Here is a 23241-nt window from a genome sequence, read left to right as displayed (position 1 = left end):
GGGTTGCCAACCTCCAGGTACTCAGTACAGGAGCGAAATTCACTTAAAGTGCAAAAATAGACTTTTATGTGCTACTAAACTAGGATCTTATAACATACTATTCACATATTCATAACACTATATACAACATACAGTAAACCCAACAACATATGAAACATACTGTTAGACAACACAACACCATATGAGGTGACCAGATTGAAGAAAATATAGCAGAAATATTTGAAATGTCTCTAGAGGAGTTCATACAACTTCAATTTTGCTTCTTTCTTGTATAGCTTTATGTAGGAACTCCTTGTGAACTTTCCTCTTTGGGAAATTGATTTCTCCTACACAAACCTATACAAGAAAGAAGCAAAATTGAAGATGTATGAACTCCTCTAGAGACATTTCAAATATTTCTGCTATATGTTCTTCAATCTGGTCACCTCATATGGTGTTGTGTTGTCTAACAGTATGTTTCATATGTTGTTGGGTTTATTGTATGTTGTATATAGTGTATGAATATGTGAATAGTATGTTGTAAGATCCTAGTTTAGTAGCACATAAAAGTCTATTTTTGCACTTTAAGTGAATTTCGCTCCTTTACTGATTTCCTAATCTCCTAGATACTAGTACAGTGGTGTCTATCTTTTTTCCAACCTCCAGGTACTAGCTGGAGATCTCCTGCTATTACAACCGATCTCCAGCCAACGGAGATGAGTTCATCTAGAGAAAAGGGCTGCTTTGGCAATTGGACTGTATGGCATTAAAGTCCCTCCCCTCCCCAAACCCCGCCTTCCTCAGGCTCTGCCCAAAAACATCCCACCGGTGGCGAAGAGGCAACCCTAATGCTCATGTATACCTCCTGTGTTTCCTCCCATCTTTCCTGTTTTCTTTCCCAAACCTGCTTTGCCGTGATGTATTGAGAAAGATTACAGCAAAGCCCAGGTGGCACCCAGGTGGACAGGAAAGTCTGGCTCTTTCCTGTCTTCACCACATCGGTACCCTTTTCCCTGTTCCCAGCCAAGGCCTTTCTCCTGCCACAGGCGGACTTTTGGGGGTTTTATGTTGGGAATTCAGATATAGGAGCCCCGTGGCACAGAGTAGTAAAGCTGCAGTACTGCAGCCAAAGCTCTGCTCCCCACCTGAGTTCGATCCCGACAGAAGTTGGTTTCAGACTCAAGGTTGACTCAGCCTTCCAAGGTCGGTAAAAACCAACTCTTCCTCTCCTTAGTATCTTTTTTTCTGCAGCTGGTCATGGCTTGATCCAGACCACTTTGTACCAGTTTCAAGGCCACTTATCTCTGCCGTCACAGCGCCTCCCACCTAGCCGACATAACGTCTTCATCCAGCCCTAGTGGAGACTTCAGCAGACTTAACATGCCTGATGTCAGGCTAAGACAAATCTTCTTCCGCAGAACCTCCATGTTCAGAGACAGTGTACCACTTCTGAATATTAGCTGCTGGGGGTGGGAGAATCGGGGAAGCTTTGGCCTCTTTGCCTTGCTTGTAAGTCTCCTGAGAGCATCTGATTGGAAAATAAAACGCCCTACAGACTTTTGGCCTTGTCCAGAAGGATTCTTATGTTCTAAATTGCAAGACCTGGGTGACAAGTAATTTTTCTTTAATCAATTTCCCTTCTCAGTTACCTGTCTGTTTCTGAGCAGAGTGGCTCCTGATGCCATATTGCATGCTTACCTGTTTCTCTTGGCTCTTCTGTTGCCAAGGTGACAAGCTTATCTCCTTGGAGGGATTTTGAAGAGAATCGGGTTGCTAAGCAATGACTCAGCTGTACCAAGGCATGGTGACACCGCGATCATCAGTGATAATATACCTCTAGAGTGGAACCTTGGGAACAAATTATACATTACAGTTTTTATAAAGCTGAGGTCTAGGTTTCCCAGGCCGAACGTGCGTTCCCTCCAGCCACACAGCAGCTACAAGGAACAGCTTATTTATTTTAAAAAGGAGAACCCAAACGGCACCATCCCCCCCCAAGCCAGCATGGGAAATAGGATAGGACTAGTCCTGGATATAAACGATGTGGGAAGGACTACTTGGGTGTGTGTGTGTGTGCAGTAGCTATGTATATCAGACAGGGCACTGAGTCCAATAAAACTCAAGAGGAACATACTTGCTCATCGAATAGTAGGGTTACCAGCTCCGGGTTGGGAAATACCTGGAGATGGACCCTTGGTCCATCAAAGTCAGTATTGTCTACTCAGACCAGCAGCGGCTCTCCAGGGTCTCAGGCAGAGGTCTTTCACATCAACCTACTTAGTTGGTGGTTGAACCTGCTTCTTACTCTAGCTAAAGGAGACATCAAAAGCTGAGTATGCGTAGGTTTCTCAGCTAAGGCTAGCCTCAAGCACATCCCCAGCGTGGTGTAGTGGTTAGGAGTGGTGGACTCTGATCTAGAGAACCGGGTTTGATTCCCCAGTCCTCCACATGAGTGGCGGAGGCTAATCTGGTGAACTGGATTTGTTTCCCCACCCCTGCCCTTGAAGCCAGCTGGGTGACCTTGGGCTAGTCACACTCTCTCAGTCCCACCTACCTCACAGGGTGTCCCCAGTGTGGTGTGGTGGTTAGGAGCAGTGGAATCTGATCTGGAGAACTGGGTTTGATTTCCCACTCCTACACATGAGCACTGGACACTAATCTGGTGAACCGGGTTGGTTTCCCCGCTCCTACACATGAAGCCTGCTGGGTGACCTGGGGCTAGTCACAGCTCTCTCCAAGCTCACTCAGTCCCACCTACCTCACATTGTGTCTGTTGTGGGAAGGAGATTATAAGCTGCTTTGAGACTCCTTTAAAAGCTAGAGAAAAGTGGGGTATAAAAACCAGCTCTCCTTCTCCCCCCCCCCCGCACCTTTTCATGCTGAAACAGGTGTGGGGGCATTTTGGCACTTGCTAAGTCGGGGGTGGGAGGAGTGAACAAGAGCAGCTGAGCCTGCAAAATCCCTAACCCCCCCACATCACACCTTGCTTGTGAACCCCCAAAGGAGTTCAGCTGGATAAGACCATTTAATCCAGCTGATTAAATGGACTGATCCAGCCAGGCAACCTTCCATAAAAAAAAAAAAAAAAAAAAAAACTGAGAAGAGAAAATAAATAAAAGTGCATAATCAATTTATTCATTACAAATCTCTTTTTCTTCTTTCTGTTTTGATTCTACCTATGATAAGCAAATCCAGGCGGAACAACTATTGGCTACTGGTCATCTGATTGTCTTCCTCTTGTCTCTCGCTTGCCTCACTCCCACCCCCTGTCTTTGCCCCTCCACCCAAAAATTCAATAGCAGCATCTAAAGTCAGGAGTGATTCTGAGGTAGACGGGCAGCCTCGGCAACAAGGGGAACGGGCGAGGGAAAGGCTCAACCTCGTGATGCCCCTTCGGGGAGGCCTACGGAGAGTAGAAGGCATTACTGGAGGACAGGCTTACGGCCCCCTCAGGCCCGCTTCACCGCTGCTGGTGCTCTTCCAAGCTCCGCCAATGTCCTTCTCCCCCCTCCCCACCAGCCCCGGTTAGAGAATCCCCATCGAATCGGGGGGCTCTCCTGTAGTTCCAGTTCAAATTCCCTTCCACCCTAGCCCTGCCAAGGGTCAGGAGTGAAAAAAGGCAAGTGGGGTGGAAGAGGATCTCGTCGCGGACACCCTGCGTGGTCACAGCTTCCCGTTGATGCTGATCTTGGCCACGGAGATGCTCTCGGTGGTCTTGAACCGGCCCTTCTCGTAAATGACGAAGACGCTGTGGGCGTCGTCGGGCGCCGTCCCGTCTAAGGCCGTCATGGAGGAGTAGCCGCTGGCCCCGCCCCAGATCTGCAAGGCCTCCTTCCACCACGACGAGCCATTGGTGAAACTCCAGCGCAGCGTCAGGTTAACCCCTGGGTTGGGGAAGGAAGACAGCACCGAGTCACGCTCATGAAGGGCTGGCCCAGCCTAGCCTGATCTCATCAGATCTCGGAAGCTAAGCAGGGTCGGTCCTGGTTAGTACTTGGATGGGAGACCACCAAGGAAAAACCAGGTTGCTGTGCAGAGGAAGGCAATGGCAAACCACCTCTGCTCTCCTCTGCTGGTAACCCTATCACAGAGGCTGCTTTCTGATTGAGGAAAGGCTTACTGTGACAAACTCTGCAAACCTGTTTTTTAATTAACAGTATGGTCTATAAATACATTCGGAAGATAAGCAGGATTGGTATTTGGATGGGAGACCGCCAGGGAAGATTCTGCAGAGGAAGGCAATGGCAAACCACCTCTGCTTAATCACTTGCCTTGAAAGCCCCTCGCTGTGGTCGCTGTCAAGTTTATTAATACAGTCGACTGACCAATCACGTGCCAACACATCAAAATTTCCAGACACAAGAGTTTTGCACCGCAGAATCACAGACTGCCCGTACATATAAAGGTGTAAGGTCAATAAAAGCAACCCCTGGTTAAAATTATCACATTAAAATTGATAAAATTGTAAAATATTCTAACAATCATTCTCTAATAAAGCTCTGTGTATTTTAATAGTAACAGCTCAGAATTTGGCAGTTTGGAGCGTAAGCTGAGGGTCTTCTCCTAATAGGAGCTTCTTTGCCAGAAGCTCAACTGACTCATCAGGGAATTTACCAAGTAGGGGGGAAATAAGCTTTGATCTAACTTCGTGGTAGAATGGGCAACATATCAGTGCATGTTCGATGGTTTCAATGTCCCCTGTTCCACATGGACAAAACCTCTCTCTGATCTAGGAATCTTCTTATATTTCCCTTCTAAAACAGCTGATGGTAGGGCCCGTGGTCGCCATCAGTCAATTGCGACTTGAAAGCACTTATGTGCGTAGATCAGTAGATAAAATAAATACCACCCCCTTCAGTCTTGTGTGATCTGTAACAGCCAGCCACTATCTCAATCATGTGTGTAAAGTGCCGTCAAGTCGCAGCCGGCTTATGGCGACCCCCTTTTGGGGTTTTCATAGCAAGAGACTTAACAGAGGTGGTTTGCCAGTGCCTTCCTCTGCACAGCAACCCTGGTATTCCTTGGTGGTCTCCCATCCAAATACTAACCAGGGCTGACCCTGCTTAGCTTCTGAGATCTGACGAGTTCAGGCTAGCCTGGGCCATCTCAATCTTGTGTGCGGCCAAATGCGGTCTACCCTCCACTCCCCCGCGCCCGATATTCCCACTCACGTTCTCTCTCGTGGGCCGGGTTGGTAAAGAAGACGAGGCCTGACTTGACGAGGGCCCCCGCAGCCACAGCTGGATCCACCAAGGTCTGGTCAAAGGTCACGTTCTCCAGCGGAAGGGTATCGCAGGCATCATAGCTGCGCACCACTATCCGGCAACTGCAGTGGTAGAAGTTCTGGTTCCGGGCGTTGATCACCACAGATCCATCTGGCAGCTCATAGGGCTGGAAGAAGATGTGTGGGGGGAGGGGAGATAAGATTTGGGTGGGGGAAATACAAATGTTCCCTTGGTCTGTGCTCTACTCTCCCCACACTAACCGCCAGCGTGGTGTAGTGATTAAGAGCGGTAGTTTGGAGTGGTGGATGCTAATCTGGAGAACCGGCTCTGACTCCTCACTCCTCCACATAAGCAGCGGATGCTAATCTGGTGAACCAGGTTGGTTTCCCCACTCCTACACATGAAGCCAGCTGGGTGACCTTGGGCTAGTCACACTGTCTCAGCCCCAACTTTCTCTAACTTTTGAGAGTCAAAGCTCTCTTGGTCAGATGCTCATACTGTATCTTATCAGTGATGAGAGCAAGTAACACACTGTGTGGCCACATGCAGCAGTGGGAGTTCCAGCTCCCATCTAGACAGCACACAACCCTGTTTATGAGGTTTTTAGGGGGTCCATCCCACTTTAAAAAGGAGAGTTTTTTTATGCCGACTTTCTCCACCACTTAAGGAAGAATCAAACCAGCTTACAATCTCCTTCCCTTCCCTTCCCCACCACCTTCCTGTGAGGTAGGTGAGGCTGAGAGAGCTCTAAGAGAAGTGTGATTAGCCCAAGATCACCCAACTGGCTTCGTGTGGAGGAGTGGGGAAACCAACCTGGTTCACCAGATTAGCCTCCACCGCTCTTGTGGAGGAGTGGGGAATCAAACCCGGCTCTCCAGATTAGAGTCCACCACTCCAAACCAAACCACCACTCTTAACCCCTACACCACGCTGCCTCTCACTACACCACGCTGAGGTGGGTGAGGCTGAGAGAGTTCTGAGAGAACTGTGACTAGCCCAAGGTCACCCAGCAGGCTTCATGTGTAGGAGTGGGGAAACAAACTGGGTTCTCCAGATTAGAGTCCACCGCTCCTAACCACTACACCCCGCTGGTTCTCTGAGAGTTTCTCCTAAACAGCAACAAGGTTCTCGATCACTCAGCATGCACATTCACATATAGTTATCATAGTGAACGCTTTTCAGTAACACAGAGATGGAACGGCCCAAGATTTCCTCACTCCAAATCATCTCACATTTAGGATCATACCCACCTGGCATTCATCAGGATTGAAGTCACTGAGAAGTTTGATGCCGCCAAAAGGGATGCCATGCAGGGGCTGCCGCCCGTATCGCCACGTCAAACCGTGGTCGTCACTGAGGAGACAGGAGATCCCATCCCGGGCTATCGTCCCGTGGCCACAGACAATCAAGCGGCCCTTCTTCGGCTCGTAACGTTTCTGCAACCCAGAGCAATCGGCTCAAAATGAGGTAGATCTCCACACTGTCCCCCTGCCCATGTACACTGTGGTATGACATCTCCTCCCGTATAATCCCTTCGCCTCAGTTAAGAGCAACAGGGGTGTCCCTGCTTCTGATCCTGTCACTGAGAGAAGCAATACCTGGTGAAACTAGAAGCAGTTCCTTAAGGGGAGACATGATAGAGGTCTATAAAATTATGCATGGTTTGGAGAGAGTGGACAGGGAGAAGTTTTTCTCCCTCTCCCATAATACTAGAACACGGGGTCATCTGCTGAAGCTGGAGGGTGAGAGATTCAAAACAGATAAAACGAAGTATTTTTTCACACAACGCATAGTTAAATTGTGGAACTCCCTGCCCCAGGATGTGGTGATGGCTTCCAGCTTGGAGGGCTTTAAGAGGGGAGTGGACATATTCATGGAGGAAAGGGGTATTCATGGCTATTAGTTAGAATGGTTACTAGTCATGCTGAATACCTATTCTCTCTAGTATCAGAAGAGCATGCCTATTATATGAGGTGCTGTGGAACACAGGCAGGATAATGCTGCTGCAGTGGTCTTGTTTGTGGGCTTCCTAGAGACACCTAGTTGGCCACTGTGTGAACAGACTGCTGGATTTGATGGGCCTTGGTCTGATCCAGCAAGGCTTTTCTTATGTTCTTATGACCCAACTTTATGGAATTTCCTCCCTAGTGACGCTGATAGATGCTGGACTCTAGGCTCCATCCACACAGTGTTGATAATTATTTGGGTAGCCCTTGTTGCCTCTGCAATTCACAGCAGCAGCAGTGTGCCCACAAGGAAGTCCCCCCCCACTTTTCTTGCATAAGCCCTTTTGTCGCTGCTATTTCCCACTCACACTACCAAGAGGTTTATCGTACCAAGTTTTTTTTTTTTAAATCGGTCATTGCTAGATTGTTATAGCATTATAATGCTATAATGATCTATTGCCACCATCTGGGTGGTTTGCTTTTAATACAGGAACGACTCAGCACCGAATTATTGCAGCACTCTAAGAAATAAACAATATTTCTTATTACCGGGCAGGAAGACAGCATGGAAGACAGCTCTCTTTAAGTATTTGAAGGGCTGCCACTTAGAGGAGGGCAGGGAGCTGTTCCTGTTGGCAGCAGAGGATAGTACTCACAATAATGGGTTTAAATTGAGAGCAGAAAGGTGCCGGCTGGATATTAGGAAAAAATTTTTTACAGTAAGAGTTGTTTGTCAGTGGAATCAGCTACCTAGGGAGGTGGTGAGCTCCCCCTCACTGGCAGTCTTTAAGTAGAGGCTGGACAAGCACTTGGCAGGGATGCTCTAGGCTGATCCTGCATTGGGCAGGGGGTTGGACTAGATGGCCTGTATGGCCCCTTTCAACTCTATGATTCTATGGTATATAGCCCAATTCCATCAGATCTTGGAAGCTAGAAATTTGGTTCTTATCTCAAATGAAAGCTTCGATTCAGCACCAAGTACCACGTTTCCACACTTTCTCCCATGCTTCTGCAGAATCGTGGTCCTAAGAAAAGTGGCAAAAAACTAAATACATCTAAACAATACGTGGCACAATGCAAAATCACCTGGATGCCATAGCCCGGCCCAGGGGCAAACATGGTCGTGCCAACCTCCTTAGAGAGGTTCCTGGGAACGCTCCATGTGACCCCGTCGTCACGGCTGCGAATGATCATAGTGCTCGAGACGGGGCATTGGTTGTAGTGGGCACAGAGAGTGTAGATCAGGAACACAATGTCTTCTTCTGCGTCAACCACCACAGCCCCAAGGTTGAGACCGTCCACCAGGGAACCGTCGTCGACTATGAACGAAGTAGGACTCCAGGTGGCTCCTGGGAAAGATACACAAGCGGTCAGGAGCAGAGTACTCCTCAAGGCAAATGACGCAAGCAGAGAGGCCTTCCAGACTGGGGTTGCAAGACAGGCCTACCCTGAAAACACATGCCCGCGTCACTATAGGTTCTGTCGAGGGCTGCCAGGTCCGTCTTCACCACCGGTGGGAGGTTTCGGGGCAGAGCCTGAGAAGGTTTGGGGAGGGGCTTCAATGCCATAGAGTCCAATTGCCAAAGTGGTCATTTTCTCCAGGTGAACTGATCTCTATCAGCTGTAGATCAGTTGCAACAGCAGGAGATCTCCAGCTAGTATCTGGAGGTTGACAACCCTATGCTGTGTCCTTCAACCATCTGAAGGATGGCGTTGGCTTCAGCTTCCTGTCTGGGCTACAGAGTCTTTCCCTGCCCATTTTTTCTTCTTTTTCCAGCATCTATGGCTGCTGGAACAATATTAACATGTAGGTACTGGGTGCTTGTTGTGAGCATATGTATAGTGATAAGCCAAAAAGAATTAGCTTTATTTGTTTTATCTAAAAATACGTATCCACCTCCCTTTCTTTCAAGCATTTCAGGACCCAAGGCGGGTAACAACAGTATAAAAACAACTGGATACCATTGATAAACATTAAAATGTAAAAGACTTTATAACTAACCAATATAAAAACCACCTTATGTTCCACAAGGAGGTAGGGTTGCCAACTTCCAGGAGGTGGCTGGAGATCTCCTGCTATTACAAGTGATCTCCAGGTGACAGAGATCAGTTCCCCCGGAGAAAATGGTAAAACGAGTACCCAGCTTGCTGGGGAAAAGAAAAAATGACTGGGGAAGGCACTGGCAAACCACCCCGTAAACAAAGTCTGCCTAGGAAACGTCGAGATGTGACGTCACCCCATGGGTCAGGAATGACCCGATGCTTGCACAGGGAACCTTTACCTCTTTAAGGGTCTGCTAAAGCCCCCCTCTTCTAAAACACATACAGACTTGCTCCGTTTCTCCCTCCCAGCCCTCAGTTTCTCAAACCTTTGTCTTGCGATCTGCGAAGGGCGATGAATTTAGCCCCGGCGTCGTAGGCAGAGTGCTTCCGGGCCTCGGAAAAGGCCAGGAGGGTGCCCCGAGGTGTCGCTGCGATTAGGGGAACCCTGAACGTGTTCACCTCCCCAATCACGCCGCCGCTCACCCACAGCAACTGCTCCATGGTGATGATGGGTTTCACCTACCAAGAGAAAGCCAGGAGGGTTTGTTGGACCACGCCTGGAAGGTAAATGGTGTGCAGGAAGGGAAGGGAGAACCTTCCTTGCAGGACAGATTAATTTTTTAAAATTATTTTGTATTACTTTATAGACAAAAAGGGAAGAAGAAGAGTTGGTTTTTATACCCTGCTTTTCTCTACCGTAAGTAGGGTTGGCCAGGTCCCTCTTCTCCACCAGCGGGAGGTTTTTGGGGCGGATCCTGGGGAGGGCGGGGTTTGTACAGGGGAGTGACTTCAATGCCATAGAGTCCAATTGGCAAAGTGGCCATTTTCTCCAGGGGAACTGATCTCTATCGGCTGAAGATCAGTTGTAATAGCAGATCTCCAGCTAGTACCTGGAGGCTGGCAACCCTAACCGTAAGCGGCTTACAAGCACAGTCCCTTCCTCTCCCCACAACAGGCACCTTGTAAGGTAGGTGGGAGAGAACTGTGACTAGCCCAAGGTCACCCAAGGCTTCCTGTGTAGGAGTGGGGAATCAAACCCAGATTAGAGTCCACCGCCCTTAACCACGACACCACGCTGGCTCCCCCCTCCCAAAGAAAGTACCTGTAATTTACAAAGGTTACTAAAAAGCAAATTGATGGGTTTTGTTACATATTTTCTCATTCCAGAACACAATACATTTTTCAGCAACTTGAGGATTTATCAGCAACTTGAGGATTACGCTTTTGCGTCCTGTGATCATATGCTATCTTCTACAGGGCAATACAGTTATCCACCAGATATTATTAAAGCATTAAATGTAGCAACCTGAACAGCCCAGACGAGCCGAAACTTGTCAGCGATTTGGAAAGCTAAGTAGGCTCAGACGTGTCAGTACTTGGATGGGAGACCATCCCAAAAAATCCAGGGTCACTACTGAAGAGGCAGGAGGCGGCAAACCACCTCTGCTCATCTCTTGCCTTGAAAACCCCACGAGGGAGGCGTCTTAAGTCAGTTGTGGCTTAATGGCACTCTAGAATCATTCATTTATAGAAGGCAGTTCTGATTCCTTCCAGTTTGCTGCTATAACTATTTTAATAGCTGCGAGTAAACGTAAAGCTAACTGTATATCAGAGAATGCCACAGATACCCTAGGGGTATATTACTACCTAACATCCTGGAAGCCCTGACCTGGATGGCCCAGGCTAGCCTGATCTCGTCAGATCTCAGAAGCTAAGCAGGGTCAGCCCTGGCTAGTATTTGGATGGGAGACCACCATGGATTACCAGGGTTGCTGTGCAGAGGAAGACACTGGCAATCCACCTTGGTTAGTCTCTTGCCTTGAAAACCCCGTAAGGGGTTGCCATAAGTCGGCTGCTTTGGGGTGGCGGGCATGGTTCCATGGTAGATCATCTCCTTTGCATGCAGGAAGTCCCAAATTCAATCCCTGGCACTCCAGTTCAAAGAATCAGGTGGGAGGTGATGTAACATTTGTTGATGTTCCCCATGCAACTGTGTCCCAATCTGTTTTTTTCCTGTAGAAAGTCAGTGGGAGCCACTCAGAACGAAACACACCCCCTTGTTTGCAGAGTCCAATCCTGGGTTTTATTTCCTGATCACATTACAGTGCCATAGAGAAACAGCCATGCAATTTGATTTTTTATGTATTAACATATAATACATTCACATCCCATCCCTTCTTCCAAAGACCTCAGAGCTGTGTTTTCAACTCCACGCCAACTCTGTGAGGTAGGCAAGGCTGAGTGAGATCACCCATGCAAGGATGTGAACATGAGTTTGTTATGTCCAAGCACCCAGCCTCCAAACCCAGTGGGACCACTTGTTAGGGGTCGTGGCTCAGTGGTGGAGCCTCTGCTTGGCATGCAGAACGGGTTCAATCCCTGGCATCTCCCGGTAAAAGAACCAAGTCGTAGGTGATGTGAAGGACCTTTGCCGGAGACCTTGGAGTGCCACAGCCAGTCTGTGTAGACAATACTGACCTTGATGGACCAAAGATCTGATTCAGTATAAGGCAGCTTCATGTGTGTTAGGGGATACAGGAACAGAACTATGAACCTCATGACCTACCTATCTGCAACTGTGTGTGTGTGTTAAGTGCCGTCAAGTCGCTTCCGACTCATGTCGACCCTATGAATGAAAGTCCTCCAAAACGTCCTATCTTTGACAGCCTTGCTCAGATCTTGCAAACTGAAGGCTGTGGCTTCCTTTATTGAGTCCATCCATCTCTTGTTGGGTCTTCCTCTTTTCCTGCTGCGCTCAACTTTTCCTAGCATGACTGTCTTTTCCAGTGACTCTTGTCGTCTCATGACGTGACCAAATGACTCCTGATCCAGACAAAATTAAGTGAATTCAAGAGTAGGGCAGAAGGTCTCTGGCGCAGAGAAATGTAATAAAAACTGAGACAAAAACTTAAGAGAATGTGAAACTTTGTACAGTTCAGCATGTTGAGTGCTTCCCTTGATTTTTTTTCCAGTTTGTTGTAAGGCAGAGAGATCAGAGAGGCTGATATTTTATTTTGCCAGAGAGTTAACAGGCGAATATCAAAACATTCATTGGCTCTTAGCTAGTTATCAGCACAGTGTAGGTTTGCCAACTGCCTGGAGGGGGGAAAAATGAGAGATCAGTTCACCTGGAGGCAACGGCCACTTTGGCCACTGGACTCTGTCTCATTGAAGTCCCTCCCCTCCCCAAACCCCGCCCTCCTCAGGCTCCACCCCCAAAATCTCCAGGAATTTCCCAACCCGGAGCTGGCAACCATACCATGTGTGTTACTGATTCAGAACAGAAGGAACTGCATTTCTTCAAAGGAGACCATCGTCTTCCCTGAAGCATTTAAAAAAGTTTTTTTTCCCATCCACATGATGTACAAAACGTCTCACAAGGGCATACGTGAATGCCAGTGTTCACGCTTTGTTTATTCTGGCCACAGTTATGAAGATGCCCAAAAGGACACGGAGTCTTGGCTGAACAGCTTCTCTTACATAACCCCACTAAAGCGATTAGAGCGAGACGGCAGAGAATCTTGTTGGCTGTGAGCTTGAGCCAACCCCAAGTTTAAACACTTTTAAAATCTCACAAATGTCATGGGGGAGTATTTCCACTGGGTTTTACCATGTTGGTCTGTCACAGTAAAAAAAAAATAGAGATTTGCAGCACCTTAAACATTTGTCAGATAGGCTCTCCGCTGGCCCCGGATAGAAGCAAAATGATTTTCCCCATGGACAAAATGGGGTCCTTTTGCACTCCGTCCCTCTCCGTTTGCACCTGGTCTCCTGCCCAAGATCTGCAGCTCAATGGAGACCCGCCCCGGTAATGGCTGATCTGATACCAGGTCCCGCAAGATCAGCCACTTAACGCACGCATTTTACTCTGAATACTTTTTGCTCAAGTCTTTACCGGTAGTTTGCTTCGGTATTGTGCCTTTGTTTCCAATAATCCAATCAACCCCATTGTATCCACCCTATATATGTTTCTGTATTCCCCATACCTGTATGCTAGCCTTAAGTCTTTGACCTGCTGAAATCGCTGTTCTTCTGAAATAAACTTTTAACTCGCTGCTTCGTCTGGAGGAAAGTTATTGCCTGGAACGCATCGACTTGCTGAGGCCTGACAACATTAAACAAAGCCTCTGGATTTCTAACTCATAACTGTTACAAATTTGTGCTAAACCTGGAACTCTACTAGGGTTGCCAACCTCCAGGTATTAGCTGGAGATCTCCCGCTGTTACAGCTGGAGATCTCCCGCTGTTAGAAGGAGATCTCCAGCCGACAGAGATCAGTTTCCCTGGAGAAAAGGGCCGCTTTGGCAATTGGACTCTACGGCATTGAAGTTCCGTCCCCTCCCCAAACCCCGCCCTCCGCAGGCTCTGCCCCTAAAACCTCCCACCGGTGGAGAAAAGGGACCTGGCAACCCTAGACTCTACATCTCTACAAGGCTAGTTTTCACAAAGGGCATTCTTACCCTACACACCACACTAGGGATGCCAGCCTCCAGGTGGGACCTGGGAATCCCCCAGAATTACAGTTGATCTCCAGACTACAGAGATGAGTTCCCCTGGAGAAAGCGGATGCTTTGGAGGGTGGACTTTGTGGCATTGTACCCCACTAAGGTCCCTGTCCTCCCCAGGCTCCATCCCCAAATCTCCAGGCGTTTCCCAACCTGGGTTTGGGAACCCTATCTGTCCATCCCTTGCCAGTGGCCAGAGGATATCTGTTCTTCAAAAATGCAGGCATCATTCACCAAGAGGAACCAAGCGGAAGACTGAAGTGAGTCTGTCAAAGTTCAATCTGGAAATTTTTCGAGGCTGAGCCAGCTTGTATCTGTCACAAACTGGCTTTAAAAATAATGCCATCCATCCTAGCCTCTGTATTAAACCATGAATTTGTGAAACGTTGCAGTAATTTGCATGTGCAGGCACAAGGAAACAGAGTATTCAGGTCAGCATGACATTTCTATTCCCAGGTATAATTCAGCATAGAAGAAAACAGGAAGGGGGTGGAGAGGCAAGTATATCTGGGAGGAGGACAGACAGATGGCCCCTTGCAGCGGCCGTTGTCTCCAGGGGAACTAATCTCTGTCACCTGGAGATCAGTTGTAATTAGGGTTGCCAGGTCCCTCTTTGCTGCCCGCGGGAGGTTTTTGGGGCCTGAGGAGGGCGGGGTTTGGGGAGGGGAGGGACTCCAATGCCATAGAGTCCAATTGCTAAAGCGGCCATTTTCTCCCGGTGAACTGATCTCTGTCGGCTAGAGATCATGTATCTGCGAGTTTAGTTATGAGCACAGAACTGCCAGGAGAGGTCTGGTAGACAGGCAAGGTTGCCAACCTCTAGGTGGCGAGACCTAATATCTTGTCCCTTGCATTTGGATTATTATTTATGCTGATGTACTGCATACTCTTTATCTTGTTTATTTAGTGGCCCCTGAGGAAGGCTGTCATTTTAAGCCGAAACAGAAAAGAAACCGGAATTCTGTAGGATTGTTCCATCACCTTAACTCTTGGAAAAGAAATAAACGTTCCTAGTTATGCTCTAGGACTTCTCTTTTCGTTGTGGCCAATCTTATGTCCTTGGACATTGTCCATTACTGTTTATTATTGCACCAGATACTGGTTGTATCTTTATATGCTTTATAGCTTAAAGAAGTATTGTTTGTTGTTTGCAGTTTGTTGCTGTTTCTCTGTTTGCTAACCTCCAGGTGGCAGCTGGAGATTTCCTGCTATTACAACTGATCTCCAGGCGACAGAGATCACTTCCCCTGGAGAAAACGGTCGCTTTGGAGGGTGGACTCTTTGGCATTATACCCCACTGAAGTCCCTCCCCAAACCCCTTCCCGGACTCCACTTCCAAGATCCCCAGGTATTTCCCAACCAGGAGCTGGCAACCCCACTGAGGTGGCAGTAAAACTGAAAAAAATATTAAAACACCAAGAGAACTAAGAAAGGTTCAGAGGAAGGTCACCTGAAGAAAGGGGGGGGGTTAGAGTGAAGTCCAAGCTCTGGCTTGGAAGCAGAGAATACACAAGATGGAACGGAGAAAAAGTCCAAGATAAGAAATTAACTGGGAAGCTTCAAAGGGAGAATGTCGGGTAACGGTGTTAAAGTGCTAAATTTCTATGCAAATAGTGGTATCCAAAAATAACCCATGACATTACATAAAATAGACTATTTTAGAGCCAATCGGGAGAGAAAGAGATGCCGTAACCAAGATGTAAATGAATTCCCAGAGAGCTTTTTGTCACCAGTGAAACTGCTGTAAATACGACCCATGAAAAACAGGTAAAAAGTTAAATAATCCAATAGGTAAAAGGTATATGTTGTATGACCAACAGGGAATAAAACTGTAGAATGCATCGCTAATGCAGCCTTCATTATGAATAACGCATATTAATGAATACACTGAAAAAGAATAAAACACACCTGTTGCCTTTCAATGGCCCTTGGCCCTTTTTGTGCTCACTGAGAGCAGGCTTACGTCTGCAGCTGCAAATAAGCACCGTTTTTCCCGAAACGCGGTCTCAGGGTCTCTTTGCTCCAGCACTGGTCTTGAGCCCTCCGACAACCCCACAGACAGGACTCTTTGCAGGTGTGGGTGGGAGAGACGGGGACAGCGCGCCGGGCCTTGAGAAAACTAGGACCGTTTGCCTTGCGAAAGCAGTGAACAACAGGACCAACGATTTTAATATTCTCCTCTCAGCTGTTTGCAGTAGGGCTGCCGACCTGCAGGCAGTCCGCAAAAAAAGAAAGCACTCCTGGGCTATTACCATACGGTTTGAAAATCAGCACAGAGATAACTGTACAACGCGAACACACATGTAACGTGTTTAAACATAGATTCAACCCCAGAGCAGTGAAACATGCAGAATATACACACAACTATGTACACAAATATACAATGTTATTTTCTAATGCAGTCTTTGTGCAAAAAAATTGTTGTTCTGTTGGAGCAACAGTTGAAGAAAATATCTTTAAAAAGTTCAAGAGGTACTTCTCAATATTCCAATTTGTGGAGAAAGGCAATAGTTGGGGGACGGCCGTTTCAAGAAAATTTCTTCAGCCCCAATTCATTCAGTCTCACAATGTAATATATCCTGCATTCAGTTCACTGCGGGAACCAGTTAACTGAATGCAGGATATATTACATTGTGAGACTGAATGAATTGGGGCTGAAGAAATTTTCTTGAAACGGCCGTCCCCCAACTATTGCCTTTCTCCACAAATTGGAATATTGAGAAGTACCTCTTGGACTTTTTAAAGATATTTTCTTCAACTATTGCTACAACAGAACAACATTTTTTTTGCACAAAGACTGCATTAGAAAATAACATTGTATATTTGTGTACATAGTTGTGTGTATATTCTACATGTTTCACTCCTTTTGGGTTGAATAACCTGCAGGCAGTAGCTGGCGATCTCCTGCTATTATAGCTGATCTCCAGGCGATAGAGATCAGTTCTCCGGGAGAAAAAGGCCGCTTTGGCCACTGGACTCTCTGGGGTTGACGTCCCTCCCCTGCCCAAACCCCGCCCTCCTCAGGCTCCACCCCCAAAACCTCCTGCCGGCGGCAAAGAGGGACTTGGCAACCCAAATTTGGAGGACGTGCGACAAAGAAATGAAAATATTTCGAAGGGCCTTACGGCAGGGCCTAAATTCAGTCAACAAGCTAAGCCACTTGGCAACAGTGGACAGGTGAGCACCAACAACCACCCCAAATCTGAGGTCAGGGGCATTCTGAAAAACCATGCAACCGATCTCTAGGCCCAGCGTCTACATGTCTCGTGTTGCCAGCCACCAGGAAGCGATTTTGGCCGCAGGGCGGACCGGGCGACTCGTAACGCAACCAGCAGACCCCAGCGGCCAAAGAGAACCCGCAGTAGGAACCGTGTTGCCAAATATCTGCAGGCATGAGGAAGTGGAAGCTGCTCGGCCCTCCCGCCCTCCCAGGGAAATACGAGAGACACGAACGCGAAAGCCTGCTGCCGGTTCCAAAAACCAAAAAAACCGAAGTCTTGTTTGACTTACAGGGTGTATGTACACCGTGCAAACACACACACACACAATTCCCTATAAAATACAACGCACAAATTATCCCAGAATTACTATCACTACTTTTGTACAAAACAAATAGCCAAATCCAGTGATCAGCAAACCCGGAAAGGGTAGAACAATCCTTGCTTCTTTTTTTACCACACTTCAGTCTTGCGACACATACAAAAGGGCACGGCAAATAAGTCTTCAAAATAGTCTATAAAAACATTTACTAGCCTTCAAAATATTGTCGAAGGCTTTCACGGTCAGAGTTCATTGGTTCTTGTAGGTTATCCGGGCTGGGTGACCGCGGTCTTGGAATTTTCTTTCCTGACGTTTCGCCAGCAGCTGTGGCAGGCGTCTTCAGAGGAGCAACACTGAAGGACAGTGTCTCCCAGTGTCAAGTTCAGCTCAAACCCAACCCCTTTCTGACTATATATTACTCTTCCTACACACTTGACACTGAGAGACACTGGCCTTCAGTGTTACTCCTCTGAAGATGCCAGCCACAGCTGCGGGTGAAACAGTCAGGAAAGAAAATACCAAGACCACGGTTACACAGCCCGGATAACCTACAAGAACCAATTTACTAGCCTGTCTGCCAATGCGCACACATAACAATTAAGCATTCAGCATAGCAGTGCATAATCTGTCCAACAGAAACTATTAAGGGAGAGGGGCTGTGGCTGAGTGGTAGAGCATCTGCTTGGCATGCAGAAGGTCCCAGGTTCAATCCCCGGCATCTCCAGTTAAAGGGACTAGGCAAGAAGGTGATGTGAAAGACCTCAGCCTGAGACCCTGGAGAGCCGCTGCTGGTCTCAGTAGGCAGTACTGACTTGGATGGACTAAGGGGGGTCTGATTCAGTATAAGGCAGCTTCATGTGTTCATGCATATACCTAAAATAATAGGCATGCTCCTCGGATACTGTAGAGAATAGGTATGCATAATTACTAGTCTTCATTTTGACTAGTAGTCATGGATAGACCTTCACGAACATGTCCACTCCCCTCTTAAAGCCTTCCAAGTTGGCAGCCATCACCACATCCTGGGGCAGGGAGTTCCACAATTTAAGTATGCGTTGTGTGAAAAAACGCTTCCTTTTATCGGTTTTGAATCTCTCACCCTCCAGCTTCAGCAGATGACCCCCGCGTTCTGGTGTTATGAGGGAGAAAAGCTTCTCCCTGTCCACTCTCTCCATACCATGTATAATTTTATACACCTCCATCATATCTTCCCTTAACTGCCTTCTTTCCAAGCTAAACAGTCCAAAGCGTTTTAACCGTTCCTCATAGGGCAGTTGCTGTAGCCCCCTAATCATTTTGGTTGCTCTTTTCTGCACCTTCTCAAGCTCTGCAATATCCTTTTTTAGGTGTGGTGACCAGAACTGTGCACAGTATTCCAAGTGTGGTCCCACCATAGATTTGTACAAGGGCAGTATGATATCAGCAGTTTTATTCTCTATTCCTCGTCTAATTATGGCCAGCATGGAATTTGCCTTTTTCACAGGAGCCGCACACTGGGTTGGCATCTTCATCCAGCTATCCACTACCACCCCAAGATCCCTTTCTTAATCTACTGGTTGGCAACCTTAGCCCTTCAACATGCGGTGGACACTTGTCAAGGAAGGAGGAAGTGTACTCACTGCTGGCGTTCGGGGAAGAAAAGAAAGTATAAAGCTCTTTTTTTCTGGCAGAGTGACGATTCGAACCCTCCCAACTTGGTCTTTGTCACACTCTCCAACTAGGGTTGCCAACCTCCAGGTGAGTCCTGGAGCACTCCCAGAATTACAAATCCTGCTGACAGAGATCAGTTCCCCTAGAGAACATGGTTCCTTTGGAGGGGGGACTCTATGGCATTATATCCCATTGAAGACCCTCCCCAAACTCTGCCCTCTCCTGGCTCCACTCCCAAATCTTCAGCCAACCTCAACTGCAACCCAGTGATCCCAACAATGGGCTCCTAGCACCCATTTGTGTTCTCAAAGTACCCCAAAAATCTTGGTGGTCTCCGTCGGTGCTTCTGGACCCAAATCTAGCTGCACCTTACAGGTGGCCCATGCTGTCAATCACACTCTTCTGACCTCTGCCCCACTGCCTGCTGGCAAAAAAACCCACTGAAGTGGACTCTGTGTTCTCTACTGGACGTACTAACTCTGCTGCAAGACAGGCTGAAGTGCACCAGTCACAAGACAAGGGAACTTGTCTTTCTAGGAAAGCACCTTGGGGGCAAATGGAAAAATCTTATAAGTTCCCACAAGATGGATGGTGTTTTTTCCCCCCTGTCTTCATAAATAACAGGCAGTCCAGAATCCTGGTTTGTATGCCTGTGGGTAGATGAGGGTTGTCCGATCTTACTCGGTCTCACACAATCTCACCCTCACCACCAAAATCTGGAGCCCTTACTTCAAGGACAGTCTCTCCCCTAAAATGTTCAGCTCCACAGAGCAAACAGGACATTTTGTATATAACACAAACACACCCAAACCTAGTTTTAGTTATAGCCTGTTTTTCATCCATGTGCAGCCTATATGTAGGTTTCCTCATTATATTATATGTGTTGATTTAAAAAAAAAAAACAACCCCGTTTGGAAAATCACACTTTTGTGCCCACACAAGAATAGCACTGCCCTACATCTAGTCCCACAGGCACAAATGTGATTTGGACATTTATTTTCAAAGGGCACTGGCTAGCGGGGGAGGGGGGAAGTTTTTAAAAACGGGAAGCCTACCGTTCACAATTAGCCTAATGAAGAATAGGACGCACGGAAAACAATCTTCAACAAGCACCTTCGCATTTTGCTATGTATGTACTTGTCTTTTCCCCCTCTGTACTCAAGATGTCAAAACTCTGCACCCGTGGGCGCCTCTTTGTACAGCTGGCAGACTCTTGTTTGCTTACGCTGGCCTTGGGCCAGTCACGCTGTCAGTCTAATCTACCAGGGGCCATGCAGTACACTGTCCCGAACGTTTGGGAGGAAAGGCAGGGCAGGATACAAATTATACTACATCAACACATCCGACTTGTGACACCAGAACTGTGTGAGTCATTAAAGTGTTAGTTGTTTGTGCAGAGGTTCCCAAACTGTGCTCCGCGAAGCATCTCCCAGTGCTTCGTGAAGAGACTGGAAAGAAAAATACTACTGTCATTCAGTTTCGTATATAGGCACTAGGTGAAAATTAATGCCCAGTGACTAATTTCTCTCCTGACCTGAAAAGTGCTCCATGACTCAAAGTTTGGGAACCTCTGTGGTCTATGGAAATGGGCTGTGGTTCATGGGCAAAGCAGCTCCATAGGATGCAGAAAGTCCCCGAGTTCAATCTCCGGCTTCTCCATTTAAAAGGATCCGGTCATAGACGTCCAGAGCCCTGACCTGGATGGCCCAGGCTAGCCTGATCTCATCAGATCCCCGAAGCTAAGGAGGATCGGCTCCGGTCAGTAGGTGGACTGGAGACCAACCGAGAAATACCAGGGTCGCTATGCAGAGGAAGGCAATGGGGGGGGGGGAACCACATCTGTTAATCTCTTGCCTTGAAAACCTTACTGTGTGTGTGTTAAGTGCCGTCAAGTTGCTTCTGACTCATGGCGACCCTAAGAATGAAAGTCCTCCAAAATGTCCTATCTTTGACAGCCTTGCTCAGATCCTGCAAATTGAAGGCTGTGGCTTCCTTTATTGAGTCCATCCATCTCTTGCTGGGTCTTCCTCTTTTCCTGCTGCCCTCAACTTTTCCTAGCATAACTGTCTTTTCCAGTGACTCTTGTCGTCTCATGACGTGACCAAAATACGATAGCCTCAGTTCAGTCATTTTAGCTTCTAGGGTCAGTTCAGGCTTGATTTGATCTATAACCCACTGATTTGTTTTTTGGGCGGTCCACGGAATCCGTAACACTCTTCTCCAACACCACATTTCAAAGGAATCTATTTTCTTCCTATCAGCTGTCTTCACTGTCCAGCTTTCACACCCGTACATAGTAATAGGGAATACGATGGCATGAATTAATCCAGTCTTGGTGGCCAGTGACACATCCTTACACTTCAAAATCTTTTCTAGCTCCTTCATGGCTGCCCTTCCCAGTCTCAATCTCCTTCCGATTTCTTGGCTGCAGTCTCCCTTTTGGTTGATGGTGGAGCCAAGGAACAGAAAGTCTTGAACCATTTCAATTTCCTCCTTGTCAACCTTAAAGTTGAGTAATTCTGTAGTGTATCACTTGCAACCCATTAATATTTCCTTCCATCTAGTAATCCTCCAATTGTTTTTTTTGGCAGTGCACGGAATCCGTAACACCTTACTAGCTCGCCATAAATCGGCTGCGACTTGTGCGGAGAAAGACCACTGGCCGAGACCCTCGAGGAGCGCCAGTTTTGGGTAACACTCATTTCGAGGTGTTATTTTCCTCCCCAAGGAAGGAGCCGGGGAAAGGGGAGCCTTGGAAAACGGTGGCTGGTGAGCAGATCGTGGGGCTCGTGCCTTGCCCCAGCTTAGAGAAGGAGGTCGTGGGGGGGGGGGGGACGGACAAACCCAACAAGGGTCCTAGAAAATTAACCCCTTACCTGATCAGGTGTTGCCACCCCCGTCGCCTTCCCGCAGCAGAGGCCCAAGCACAGCAGAGCCCAGCCACGGAGACGGCTCCACGTCCAGGGTCGCCGGTGCCAGGGATGGGATCTCCCGCGGGGATCACATCCGGACTTCATGGCTTCGCCCGTCAGGATCCCGTTTCCCGCATCGACCAGGGACGCTTCCCCTTTAAAAAAACCTGCCCCCCCCCCTTCAATTCGCTGTGAAGCGTAAAGATTCTTTTGGGAACTCCCGGGGTCGGTGGGTTTGAGCAGCCAGCCCCCGATTGGCTGCGACGGACGAGGTCCGCTTCAAAGGGTCATATGACAAAAGCAAGGAAATAAAACCCGAGGCGTTCTATTAGCCCCGCCCACTAGACTGCCCCTTAAAGGGGCGACACCGGAAAACCAACAAGACTCAAGCTTAGAGGAAACTCACAAGCAGAAACCAAAAGCCGCGATCTTGTTAAATTACTTTGTGTGTGTGTGTGTGTGTGTGTTAAGTGCCGTCAAGTCGCTTCCGACTCCCTATGAATGAAAGTCCTCCAAAATGTCCTGTCTTGGACAGCCTTGCTCAGATCTTGCAAATTGAAGGCTGTGGCTGCCTTTATGGAGTCCATCCATCTCTTGTTGGGTCTTCCTCTTTTCCTGCTGCCCTCCACTTTTCCTAGCATTACTTTAAAGGAAACAAAAAAGGAAAACGGGAGTCGAATTAATGGAAGACAGATGCATCAACAGCTAAGTGGAACCTCCAGGCTTAGGGGCAGTGCGCTGCTGAATGCCGGGTGTGTGCATCGTGGGACAAGCAGAGAAGGGTTTTGCTGTATTTATGCCCTGTTTGGCCAGAGCTCATCAGGGCTTGGGAGCTAAGCAGGGTCAGTTCTTGGATGGGAGACCATCAAGGAAGCCTCGGGTTGCTATGCAGCAGCAGCAGGCAATGGCAAACCACCTCTGCTCATCTGACGCCTGGAACGCCCTGGAAAAGGGGCCACTTGGAGACTGGACAGCACATTGTTCTTCTGTAAACTTCCCAGCTGGCCTCTACTGGAAAGCAGGATGCTAGACAAGATCTAGCATCAAAGAGTACTAAGACACGTCTAGGCACACATCTAGGCACACATCTGTCAGAGATGTTAAATCTAATGATCCTTCCAAACAAACATGCACAGGATCACGGTTAAAGAGATAGAAGAAGTGAGCTGTGACTCATGACAGTTCATACCCTACCAGAAATGTTAGTCCTTAAGGTGCTACTGAGCCCTGACCTGGATGGCCCAGGCTAGCCTGATCTCGTCAGATCTCAGAAGCTAAGCAGGGTCAGCCCTGGTTAGTATTTGGATGGGAGACCACCAAGGAAGTCCAGGGTCGCTGTGCAGAGGAAGGCACTGGCAATCCACCTCTGTTAGTCTCTTGCCATGAAAACCCCCAAAAAGGGGTCGCCATAAGTCGGCTGCGACTTGACGGCACTTTACCC

General features: G+C 47.9%; 1 protein-coding gene across 1 annotated transcript; it reads right to left on the bottom strand.

Moving 5' to 3' along the window:
- Positions 1 to 3617: 3617 nt before the first annotated feature.
- On the bottom strand, positions 3618 to 21905 carry NEU1 (neuraminidase 1). The gene is made up of 6 exons (XM_056859102.1): positions 21765 to 21905; positions 9520 to 9712; positions 8237 to 8499; positions 6455 to 6640; positions 5151 to 5370; positions 3618 to 3863 (listed from the first exon to the last, which is right to left on the bottom strand). Exons 1-6 carry the CDS (start codon positions 21903 to 21905, stop codon positions 3643 to 3645), a joined length of 1224 nt encoding a protein of 407 aa, XP_056715080.1. The 3' UTR covers positions 3618 to 3642.
- Positions 21906 to 23241: the final 1336 nt, after the last annotated feature.

The sequence above is a fragment of the Euleptes europaea genome, chromosome 1, assembly GCF_029931775.1.
Source record: "Euleptes europaea isolate rEulEur1 chromosome 1, rEulEur1.hap1, whole genome shotgun sequence".
Classification (NCBI taxonomy): Eukaryota; Metazoa; Chordata; class Lepidosauria; order Squamata; family Sphaerodactylidae; genus Euleptes; species Euleptes europaea.
Note: the sequence above shows the minus strand (reverse complement) of the source record. Positions and strands in the feature narration are given on the sequence as shown.

Coding starts and splice junctions, on each gene's coding strand:
- NEU1 (XM_056859102.1), bottom strand. CDS start 21,905: ATGAAGTCCGGATGTGATCCCCGCGGGAGATCCCATCCCTGGCACCGG. Junction 9,713..21,764: donor GGGTGGCAACACCTGATCAG/GTAAGGGGTTAA, acceptor TTCTCTTGGTAG/GTGAAACCCATCATCACCAT. Junction 3,864..5,150: donor CCCGGCCCACGAGAGAGAAC/GTGAGTGGGAAT, acceptor TCCCCAACCCAG/GGGTTAACCTGACGCTGCGC.